Source organism: Bison bison, unplaced genomic scaffold (genome assembly GCF_000754665.1).
Source record: "Bison bison bison isolate TAMUID 2011002044 unplaced genomic scaffold, Bison_UMD1.0 scf7180017864385, whole genome shotgun sequence".
NCBI classification, from domain to species: domain Eukaryota; kingdom Metazoa; phylum Chordata; class Mammalia; order Artiodactyla; family Bovidae; genus Bison; species Bison bison.
This window is the reverse complement of record NW_011494957.1, coordinates 643,478-655,590: the sequence shown is the minus strand read 5'-3', so window position 1 is coordinate 655,590 and position 12,113 is coordinate 643,478. Positions and strand designations below refer to the sequence as shown.

At 35.7% G+C, this 12,113-nt stretch overlaps 1 protein-coding gene across 6 annotated transcripts in view; it reads left to right on the top strand.

The window, feature by feature from the left end:
* The window catches only part of PRDM5 (PR domain containing 5), a 253,905-nt gene extending 249,533 nt beyond the window's left edge, over nt 1-4,372 (top strand). For 5 of the 6 annotated variants that reach the window (XM_010858316.1, XM_010858313.1, XM_010858314.1 and 2 more), the window contains one exon: nt 1,037-4,372. In XM_010858316.1, the coding sequence (XP_010856618.1) occupies nt 1,037-1,201 (165 nt within the window). In that variant the 3' untranslated portion in view covers nt 1,202-4,372. The remainder of the gene's footprint in view (nt 1-1,036) is intronic. The other variant, XM_010858317.1, reaches the window with a different exon arrangement.
* The last annotated feature ends 7,741 nt before the right edge of the window (nt 4,373-12,113 follow it).

Below are 12,113 nucleotides of genomic sequence, written 5' to 3'. Positions count from 1 at the left end.
TTACCTCTCCCATTGTATTCATTGTATTTTTCATGGAATTTTCACATTATTTAAGTGTGCCTTATTTTACAGTGCGTGTGCTTTTGAAGAATTCAAGTAAGTGGAATTTTTGTGAATAGCACCAAACTTTTAGTGAAAACTTGGTGCTATAAAAGATTTCCATTTCATTTTTACTTTTGTATAATTATGGCTTACATCTTCTGGGATAATTTAATATTTTCAATTATTCAGCTGTTTAATGTCTATTGAGCTAGTGACAATGTGGCAGAGATGACATGAAGCAAACATATTAAGTGAAGTATTTTTACTGGAATACTGAGTATGTCAGGATGGTTAAAGCAGTGTTAATCTTTTACTTCACAGATGGGTCCAAATTAATCACTAGTGAGACACATCTTGTGCTTCTTATGCCAAGTTCTAGATAGATGCCCTCTAGACCATAAGACATTTTGTTTAATAAGAGGTTTAATATGAAATCATTAATACACTCCATTATGAAAAGAAAAATACTGTTTCCAGGGAGTTGTTTCTCTAGAGATGTTTAAATATAGTAGGTGGGGGAAGGAGGCATGTTGGTACACAGAAGACACATAATAAATGCAAACACCTCTTGGAGCTGTAATTGTCTTTACTTCTGACCTTGCATGTTAAATTCCATTTATTTCAAGAGCACTTTCTTGTTGTTATGCCTGTCAGCACATATTGATAATAGGAGTTTGCATAATGTGTATTGTGTAAGAGTGATTATTGTTGCTCAGTCGCTAAGTCGTGTCCGACTAAGCCTAACCCTCTGGGCTCCTCTGTCTCTGGGATTTCCCAGGCAAGAGTACTGGAGTGGGTTGCCATTTCCTTCTCCAGGGGATCTTCTCAACTCAGGCATCAAACCCAGGTCTCCTGCTTGACAAGCAAATTCTTTACCTGGTAAAGAGATTCTTTACCGGGTGGATTCTTACACCGCTACCTGTGTAAGTGATGAATTTGTGTATTTTCAGATTTTTTTAATATAATATGACTGGTATCTTTGGGTCTTTTCTAGGTTTGTGACTTGGCTTTTAGCCTGAAGAAAATGCTGATCCGACACAAGATGACTCATAATCCCAATCGTCCGCTGGCAGAATGCCAGTTTTGCCATAAGAAGTTTACAAGGAATGACTACCTCAAAGTGCACATGGACAATATCCATGGGGAGGCTGACAGCTAATGGCAGCTGCAAAGGAATTAAGCCATTCAGAAGGGCTCCGGATAGGAAACCCAGGTTTCTCTCACCTGATAAGCGTAGCAGAAGTAGCCAAAACTCACTCACTGGTCTCACAGTTCTTATTTGCCTACCTTTAGAGTCTGTACATACATATGCAAAAAAAGACAAAAAACACTACTTTTATTAAGAAATAGTAAAAATGGAAAAAAATAACTTTATAAACTTCCAAAATACTACTTTTGTTATGTCATATAAAAATGGAAAAGGAGCCATGTCATCTTCTTCTTGGCCAATCTCTCTGTAGTGAGGTTTATTAACATACTCTTTGTCAGGCTTTTTAATTTTATTTTTATCCTTATGTGTGTGTGTGTACGTGCTGGTTATCACAATTGGTTATTACTAATTTAACCAGAAAGGAATTAAGATTTCCAAGATATCATTACAGATAAGGATGAGAGGCAAGAGTTTCCCAAGTCTCAAGTGCAGTAACAGTATAAAACTCGCTGTTTGTGAAACAGGCCAAAAGTTGATGGTCCTTCATAGCTCCTTACAACAGATGAGTTTAAAAAGGTGTTTAAGAACTAAAACATCTACTGAAATTTTCCTTATTTTAGACAATCCTCAGGAAACATTTCCTCATCATTCAGTTGCCAGCATTCACGGCTAGAATACTTATATCAACACAGAAGTGGCCATAACACTTAAATTTGTCCAGGTGATTCTCCTGAGTTTCTACTAGCTACCTTTAGAAATTAACAACAGATGACTAACCGTGGAAACCAAATGGGCTCTCAGTATCTGCTGACTGACGGAGCAGCAGGACGGCAGGTGCATCAGGGTGCTGACCTGGCCCTTCACCCTCTCGTTGCATCGGGGAGCACAGGGCCTGTCCGTGCAGATGCAGCAGTCCTCAAAGCATGTACATCCTGTTTCTCAAGAGACATTTTCCAGAATCTTGGCAGTAGGTGATTCTGAAACACTTTTGAATTACTCTCAATCCTTTATAATTAGGAATCCAGAATAAAAAACACAACCCTGGCAGTTGTTATGACGAAATGATCGCCAATGTTTAAGGGAAATTGAAGCAAGAAGCATAATTTCTTCCTTTAGGTTATATTTCGGTTCAGTACTTGAAAACAACGTACAATGAACAGCTTGTCTTGGGAGAAGATATGATAAAATGTAATAATGTTGTTAAAGTAGCGTAGAAAAATCCCAACCAGCAAAAACTTAAAATGAATCCCAATTCAAGAACTTTTCTATTTGGAGCCCATTCAAAAGAGAGAAAGTATAATTTTAAGGAAGTTATTTAATTCTAATCATTTGTGGAGAAAGGTTATCTGAAGACAAAATTCTCTGAAATCAGGAATCTTGTTTTAGAATTATATTTATGTTCAGTTCCAGTTCTAAAAAGAAGCAACGATTCATTATAGATATTTAAACTCTGTGAAAAATACTAAATTTGAAATTCACCAGAGATAATTTTTAAAAATATAAATCCCTGGATTATAATTTAGAAGATGTCTGAGTATGGCTATATGAAGCATTGGTTCTGAAATTATAGACTATATTTTATACAAATAGATTTTGGTCTTGTTTCTTGCTATGTCATTTGTTTCAGTCGTATATTTTTAGATCTAAAGTGTTTTCATTGTAACATAACAGTGTGCTTAATCTCATTTGAATATAAAAGGACAGTTGTAAAATTTAATAGATGGTATTATTTAAACATGTTCTGCTCATTCCTTTGGGTGCTGCCTTCTCTGTATGGGATGCTTCATAGCCCAATTGTGTGAAACTTGAAGCCAGACCAACTGTGTATCATCTCAATGACTCACAATTTACAGGGCTGCTGAGGAAGTTACCCTGGAAAGCATGTTATCAACATGCTGTGGAGAGGACTGATGACGATTGAAGTGCTGGATGTGATCTGGCCCAAGGTTTGCAGTCAAAAAAGACTTCAGAAAATGACGTGCAGAGACCTGCTGGTACACCATCCTTTATTTTCAAAGCACTGAAACCAAAACAGACCCTTAAAAGATCATTTCCGTGCTATCACCTTTTATCTGAAAGACGATTATTTATAAAACATTTCAGATATCTTAGAGTTTGTGTCTTAGAACTTTAAAATCACTTAGCAATAACAAAGAGATAAGAATTCATTTCGTTTGAGAAATTAAGAACAGAAATAAGACAGTCATAGAGGAAAAGATCAGGCATGCTGGAGTGCAGGTACTCACTTTAAAGAATCTTCCTCGTAGGCTGCAGAAGGTTACGGCTCCCATACGTTTGTGGGAAGAGGTCAAACTCTTACCCTGAGGTCAAGACTGATGGTCAAAAGTATTTAGTAATACGGGTAGGTTCAGATATACTTTTATAGTTACTATCTTTGTATAGTAACATTTAACATATTTGTATATCTAGAATTTTTTTTCTTGTTTTACAATCACTGGCTTCTGTTTTCTTTTTTTTCCTTGCCTTTTTTATTGGAGGTTGCTGTTGGTGATACAAAACAGTTTGTTAATCATATTTGCAGCATAAAAGTATTCATTGGTGATTCATTTTGGGAGTTACACAAAATAGTTAAAATACTACTTTTCAGAAACATTTTTATGTTTTTTTTTGTGTGTGTATATGCAGAGGATCACTCTTATGCTTATATTGTACATGCAAATACATTACTTTGTTCAAAACTCTTCAGACTTGTTGCAGCCAAGCAGGATATGAATCACAGAAACTCTTATAATGGTAGTTTGTGCATTCAGTTTTATGGGCTGCTACTCTCTCAAAGCTGGAAGGGAGGAAAAGAGGCTAGGTACTGGAAATACTAACTTTTTCCTTCACAAGCTTAAATGTTACTTGTGAAAACTTGTCTTGGGGTTGTAAATATATGGAGATGGACAGGTAGGAGGAAATGTGCCTATTTAAAACCCTAAAATTTTGTCATTAATAATGAGGTTTACTTGCCTGTACATATATAAATGCAGTATTTGTGAATACAGTAGAACTTTAGTACCATTTTTATTTTATTATAAATCTGTAATCTATATAATCACTACCACAGCTGGAATCAGCATTGTATTTTACGATAGGACAGTTCTACAGTAAAATCAAAATGAACATTTAAAGTTGTTTTTGATGAAAGAGGAAAATATAATTGTCATTACTCCCCGACTCCTGTTTTGCAGTTTTATTTCTAAGCATTTCTAGATCTGGAAAATCTCTATAGTTAAGCCAAGTTGGTTTCAGGGCCACAGAGAGAACACCATCTTTAACTCTCATCTCACTTTTGGTCAAACGTAAACACCATGTGAAAAGAAACATTACTAATAATGAAAAAAACTTGATTTATAATATTATCTCTGAGCATAAATATCCTGATATTCACAAATATAATTTAAAGATGATTAAAGTTACGTCTAATATTTTGTACATTCCTTCTTTTAAAAGTGGTGTTTTATTATTATGGTGGTGTTTCAATCTTGTGAGGTTTCCCTGGTACAAAAAAATTATCATCATCATACTTAGGATTCTCCAAGTAGTTGGCTTAGAAATGATACATTCATTTACCTTTGATGTGTCAGAAGTCATTTAATTAGCTGAGGCTCTAGTTCTTTGGAACATCCGTAGTGTTAACTACTTTGGGCTCAATATTGTTATCACTGCTGGTAGTTAATTTGTTATATGACAGGAAAAAAATTAACACCGGAGCCTTCAGTCTGGGCCATGTTAGAATAGTCTAGATTTCCTAGACCCGTGAACTGGCACAGAATGCAAAGAGGATCTTATACCAGAATGGTGCTGCTAATCCTGTGTCCAAGTTCGCATTCTCTCTTTAAAGAATGCGTAACACAGTACTGGAAAACAGCATATATAAAAATGTTTCTATTTATTTCACAGCAGGCTTCCTAAACATTTGATATAGTTTTCTAACCCTGCAAGCATTTAAGCAAGTAGAGTAAGTTTTTATGCCACCTTGGCATGTGAGTCAGCAGAAGAAAATTAAGATTTTAGGTACTACTCATATGCTGAACATTGAGAAAGGAGATAAGACCAATGAAACTTGATGATCTAAATTAGTGTGAAGGAGTTAATATTAGAATATCACAGTTCCTAGCAAGTCACTATAGACTTCCTAGGAATTACTTACTTAATAATACATTTGCCTTTGTAAAATCATATAAAAATGAAAGGAATTCCAGCTTGTAGTGGATACCTCATTTTAAAATTTTGTCTTCTTGGAGAAAAATAATGGTCTTTTCCTTAAAGTAAAGTTCACCTGACATCTTTTATATTATGTTTGACTGGCCTACCTTTTCCTCCCATTCTTCTACTAGAGACTATTCCTTAAGTGTAAGTACATTTTGGATGTGTTTCTAATAAAGGACCTATGGTAAGATTTCACATATTTTATCCTGTCTGAAAATATTGTGCGTCTGTGATCATGAATCTGTCCTGCCTTTCCCAGTCTTACCTAGCCTTCATATGACACAGAGGGCTTTTATTAGACTCTGTACTTAGGGAGAAATTTATTCTTTACACCTAACGTACGAAATTCATCATCACCAATATGTACAGCTGATTAAAGCCTGACATTGTAGACATAATTCAAGACACTCCTTTGTATGGTTCTCGCTGACCCATGGCAGCTGGTGATGCACAACTTGAAACGAAAGAGATTGCTTAAAAATATTCCTGGGACTTTGATACCATGGACGTAAGTATAACTGCTGAAATCTGAAAGAATACACCACCATTATTGGGATTTAGTTGTTGGAACAGTATGTCCTTTGTTCGTTCTTTAATATTTGATAATGCAACTCATAAAAAGGGAAGTGCATTGACCTCCAACTTGATATTTGTGTTTCCTTGCTATAGTATTAGCATCTGGAGAGCTGAAACTGTATTTGATGAACAAAAGAAGGTCTGAAATTAACTTTTGTGAAATCACACTGTATAGTTCCTATGCTAAGTAGGAACATAAAAATATGGGAAACAAAATCACATTGAATTGATTCTAAAACCTATTTAAATTGGAAAAATGAGTCTTTTATGGAATATTGCCTTTAGGCATTAGAAATTCTGAAAAATTAAATTTGGGGAAAATTAACTGATCACTTACTTTTGACTGCCTAAGTCTAGTTTTACTGTTCAAATGTAGGGAAATCTGCTGTTACTTTCTGGTACTCACTTACCTATATAACTGCTTACAGCTCACCTTCTACCTAGCAAATACACCGCTTACTCAAGAAGGTAACATACAGTAAAGCAGCGTCGAGTACACACCATTCGGCATCGCTTCAGCCTCTCCGACTCCTTGCATGTGGAATCCACTCCTTGTGCTCTTTCAGCTGCTGCGTGACTTCACGTTGTCTCCAGTTCCGCCTTCCGCTTGGTTCTGAGAGTGACAAGTTGGTGGTGTTCCCAGACTCAAATTATGATATTTAGGATATTAAGTTGTATCCTTTCTGCTCTGGCTATAAAATATGAAATTGGGGCAGACGAATTTAGTTGATTAGGGTATTATTAGACTAAGTATTTGAGTTGAGCCAACTGGCTTTATACTGAGCAAAGCTATTGCTCAGTGTTCTGAGTTACGGATCTCACCCCTAAAAAGCCAAGGGCATGTGGCTTGTTTCAACTTCAGATCCTGAGAGACAGAGAAAGTCATGAGGAATAAAAGAGGAATTCTGCAGGTATGTGCTACAGACTGGAGTGTAACAACGCCCTTCTAAAAATGGGTAGGTTGGAATTAAAATCTCAGGTAAGGGTACTACAACTGAAGAACTAAGATGGCTTTCCTAAGGCTTACACGTGATGGAGCTGAGATTAAACCTCCGTCTCTCAACTTCTCTTTCTCTCTCCACGTACTGGACATCACTCACATCACGCTTAGACAATACCATTCTGAGTCTGAGTTTATGCATATCTAGAGAAGAATGCCGTCTTCTAAGTGTCTGTCACAGTAAGTACTCCTTTAAAGGAATGGTTTATAATGTATGTACATACATACGATGGTGCATATTGATAGTCAGCAAGTTAATTAACCAGAAAAATAAGGAAATTATATTCTGGGAAGGGGGACCAAAGTCACTGAATTTGAGATAAGCATTATGTATAGTTAATAATCAGAGACAAATCTATTAAAGCTTATTTAAATATTAATATCATATTTCTACATTTCTTGTGTATATCACATTCTTTATAAATAATGTTTTTGACTAGTTTCCTGGATGGTCTGTTGCAAATGCATACATATCTTGTGGGAATTTAAATACACATACAAGATTGAGCAGTACATAACCAAATTTCATGTTTTAATCAGACAATAAGATAATTATTATAGCCACAAAATATCCTGTACACTCTGCTTTGAGTGAGGAAGTACTTTAACAAAGGTGTAGTGTAAGAAATCACTGAGAATTTAGTTACAAAATATATTTTACCTGAAATTCAAAGCTATGTAAATCCACAATTTTCTCATACTTTAAAGAGGAAAGGGAAAGTGGATAAAGATAGAAAGCATTAAATCTATTTTAGACATGGAAAAAAAAAATCCAGAGGTGAAAACAGCTATTTTCCCACTTGAAAGGGAATGATGGGCATAAGAAAAAGGGTAGAAGGATCATAAGTTTGGCAAGATGATAAACTGTAACATCATTTATCAGCTAAATTATGTTCATTTCCTTAGCAGTAAAATGGATTTAATAGTATCTACTGGTTGGTTCTATTATGAGAAATAAGTCAGAAAAAATTCATTTATTTATGCAAAGGATGCCTGGGACATTAACTAGAGTTCAAATTAATCCTACCCCAGTATTCCTCCAAGTTAATGCCTTGTCATCCTATATGCCTTCAGAAAATTCTAAAATCCCCAACATTCCATCTCCTACTTTGAAGCAAACTTGTCACAAGGCAAGTCAGACAAGTTTTAAATTGTGTATCACTGATGTAATTATGCTTCTATCACTAATTATGGTGATAGAAGCATTTCATTTAGGAATGTTTTGAAAATTCTTAAGTATTATGTCAATTTAGCATACATACTTCTAGAAATGACCTGTTCTTTTAACCCAAGCATAAAAATAAAATTTTTAATTCCTGGATTATTAGGTGTTTTTTGTTTTGCTTAAACTACATTTAATCTTCTTTTAACGCACAATCAATGATTTTGGGTTTGTAATTGAACTACCTACCTCTCCACTAATGAAATAATAGCACCAAAGTGTTCAAAGGGGAACAACTCTATTATATTGTTCATATATTAAATGCCATGAGTGACAGCAAAATGGAGCTCTGCTATAATATCAAGTAGCAAAAACTGGGTGATTCCATATAAATTTTAGGATTATTTGTTCTAGTTCTGTGAAAAATATTACGGGTAACTTGATAAGGAACGTTAAATCTGTAATTGCTTTGGGTAGTATGGCCATATTAACAATATTCTACCAATTCCAAGAGCATGGGATATCTTACATTTTGTTGAATCATCTTCAGTTTCCTTTACTAATGTTTTATACTTCTCAGCATTTAAGTCTTTCACATCCTTAGTCAGGCTTATTTCTGACTCTTGTGCATTCTGGGATGTAATGTCCTGAAAATATCAATTAAGTTTAATTGTTCTGTTGTATTATTTAGGGTCTCTGTTGCCTTGTTACTTTGCTGTCTAGAAGACCTGTCCATTGATGTGACTGTGGTGTCAAAGTCTCTACTGTTACAGTATTCTGTAAATTTCTCGCTTTATGTATTTGGGTGCTCCAGTATTAGAGGCACCTGTGTTGATGAATGTAAACTCCTCTTGTATTGATCCTTTCATCATTTATAGTCTCCTCTAAATTTCTCTATGTCCTTTGTTTTGAAGTCTGCTTATCTGATTCCAAGAATTGCAGTCCCCGCTTTCTTGTCATTTTTGTTTGCATGCAATATCTTTTTCTGTCCCTCCTGTCACTTTCAATCTGTGTGTCTCCCTTGCACTAAAGTGGGTCTCTTGTAGACTGTTTTTTTAATCAAATTGCCCCCCTTTTTTTTTTTAGTTTATGTTGGAGTATAGCTGATTAACCGTGTTGTATTAGGTATATAGCAAAGTAATTCAGTTATACATATACATGTATCTATTTCAAATTATTTTCCTAGTTAGCTTATTAAAGAGTATTGAGCAGAGTTTCATGTGCTGTGCAGTAGGTGCTTGTTGGTTATCTGTTTTAAATACAGCGGTGTGTACATGTTAGTCCAAACTCACTATCTATCTCTCCCTCCCACCCTTCCTCCCGGGTTAGTATAAGTTCATCCTCTTTGTGAATCTGTTTCTGTTTTGTAAATAAGTTCCATTTGTATCATGTTTTAAGATCTGCATATAAACTATCATATGATATTTGTCTGTCTAACCTACTTCACTTGGTAGAATGTCCAGGTCCATCCATGTTGCTGCAGATGGGGTTATTTCATTCATTTTTACAACTGTAGACTTTGGCCATCTGACTGGTGTGTAGTTTTGATATGCATTTCTCTATTATTAGTGGGGTTGAGCATCTCCTCATATGGCACATCTCTCTGATTGAAGCACAATCTACTTGGAGAGGGTATGGAGAAAAAGAACCCTCCTACATTGTTGGTGGGAGTGTAAATTGGTAGAGCCACTATGGAGAACAGTATGGAGGTTCCTTAAAAAACTAAAGATAGAGCTACCATATCACCCAGAAATCCCACTACTGGGAAAATACCCTGAGAAAACCATAATTCACAGACACATGCACCTCCAGCAGTGCTATTTTCAATAACCAGGACACGGAAACAACCTAAATGTCCATCAACAGATGAATGGATAAAGAAAAGGTGGTACATTTATACAATGAAATATTACTCAGCCTTAAAAAAGAATAAAAAATGCCATTTGCAACATGGATGGACCTAGACATTATCATACTAACTAGAAGTAAGACAGAGAAAGCAAATTTCTTATGATGTCACTTACACATGAAATCTAAAAATATTGATCAACTGGGAAACTGTCTGGTGGTCTGGACTTCCACTTTTACTGCCGAGGGCCTGAGTTCAATCCCTCATTGAATCCCTAAGATCCTGCAAGTTGTATGGTTTGTGCCAAAAAAAAATGATGCAAATTAACTTATTTACAAAACAGAAATAGTGGTAGACCTTGAAACTTCTGGTTGCCAAAGGGGGAAGGTTATGGGTAAGGATAAGTTAGGAGTTTGGTAATAACATATCCACACTAATATATATAAAATAAATAATCAACAAGGGCCTACTGTATAATACAGGTAACTCAGTGACCTGCGATAGTCTATATGGGAAAAGAACCTGAGAAAGAATATAACTAAATCACATTGCTATACACCTGAAGCTAACATAAAATTGTGGATCAACTCTATTCTAATACAAAATAAAAATTAAGACAAAATAATAACAGGCAGAGAGAACCAAGGGTCAGAAATGAACTCTACCCCTAGCCAACCCAGCATCCATCTGTGGTCACATGGTTGAGCCCACACAAGTCTAGTAGTAGAACTGCCTCAGACTAACCACAAAACTGTCAGAGGTAATAAACAGCAGTTACTTTGAAAAGATACGCTGTTTCGGGTGGTATGTTACACAGCCGTAGGTAACCAATAATGTGCCCTTGACAATGTTGAGAAGAACCAAAATTATAAAGTTAAGAACAAACGTAGTGTGGTTTTTCCAGAATTTTTATCCACAGGTGAGTGTTTAAGACTTTTGTTTTATTTAAAATTTACAAAAGTGGCTCTACAGCTGGACTGTACCCTAGAGGTTTGTCCTCTAGCTCTGTGTGTGTGCATGCGTGTGTGTGCATGCAATGCAAAGTTTTCTACATAAATGTCATAAGAGAGTTTTAAGTAAGTACAACCATTTTCTTAGGTTCTTATCCCTGGAAAATCGTAATATTCTCAAAATTAATTTCACTAAACAGTATTTCAGAGAACCAAAGGTTTGAAAGTATATTTTAAAACAACTTATGAGACCCAGCCTAAAATGGTTGGCTCAGAATTTTAATGTCCTTCCCATGTGCTCTATGACTATAGATTTTGCAGGCAGCTTGTGAGAATTTTGGTAAGGAGAATTTACCTTGCAGGGTTTAGAAGAGGAAGCCATTAACTGTTCTCACCAAGAGAATTTCAAATGCTAAAGTCAAAATTTTTACTTAATTTAGCAATTAATTAGTAAAGAGGAAGGTCTTCAGGGAGTCACTGACTACTAATATTTAGGTTCCATAGAGAACATAGCACAGGGAGTTCTAGAGTACCTAGCACTGTGGAGTTCCCCTTACTTTGAGCCAAGCTGCTGCACCTGCCTCTAGCCCCATATGCAGAGGACAGCCTTCAGCACAGACTTGTCCAAGATTTCCTGCTGACCTGTCAGCCTGAATACACACAAATTCCGGATTTCTGTGATACTCCACTTGATAAGTTTGTATAGTTTCTAAGCAATAACTAATTAGTTTAAACAATAACTAGTGACTGATCTAAAAGGTACTAGCATACTGATTGCAGTTTGGGGGTCACCTGCACTTTGATGAAGTCAGGAAATCCCCAATGATCTGCTAGCCCTGGAGGTTTGGCCTGTTGGGGAGCTGTAGTGTTCTTGCTCCAGTTGTGTTCCATCTGAACATGGCATTTAACTCTGAAATGGATCAAACTCAGTGCTTATTCTTCTCTTTGTCTACTTACCTTTATATGCGAAAGACCAGGCTGTGACCAAACTGGAAGTTAAGCTAGTTCTGTTTACTTAGGTCTCACATAGTAATTCCTCAGGTGTAACTTAAATTATATATTTAGATATAAGTGCAGATAAGTATATTATTGATCATATGGCTATGCAGTGTTAACAATGGAAGAAAGACATGGCAGAGAATTCTAAAATATAATGATTCAAAAAGATC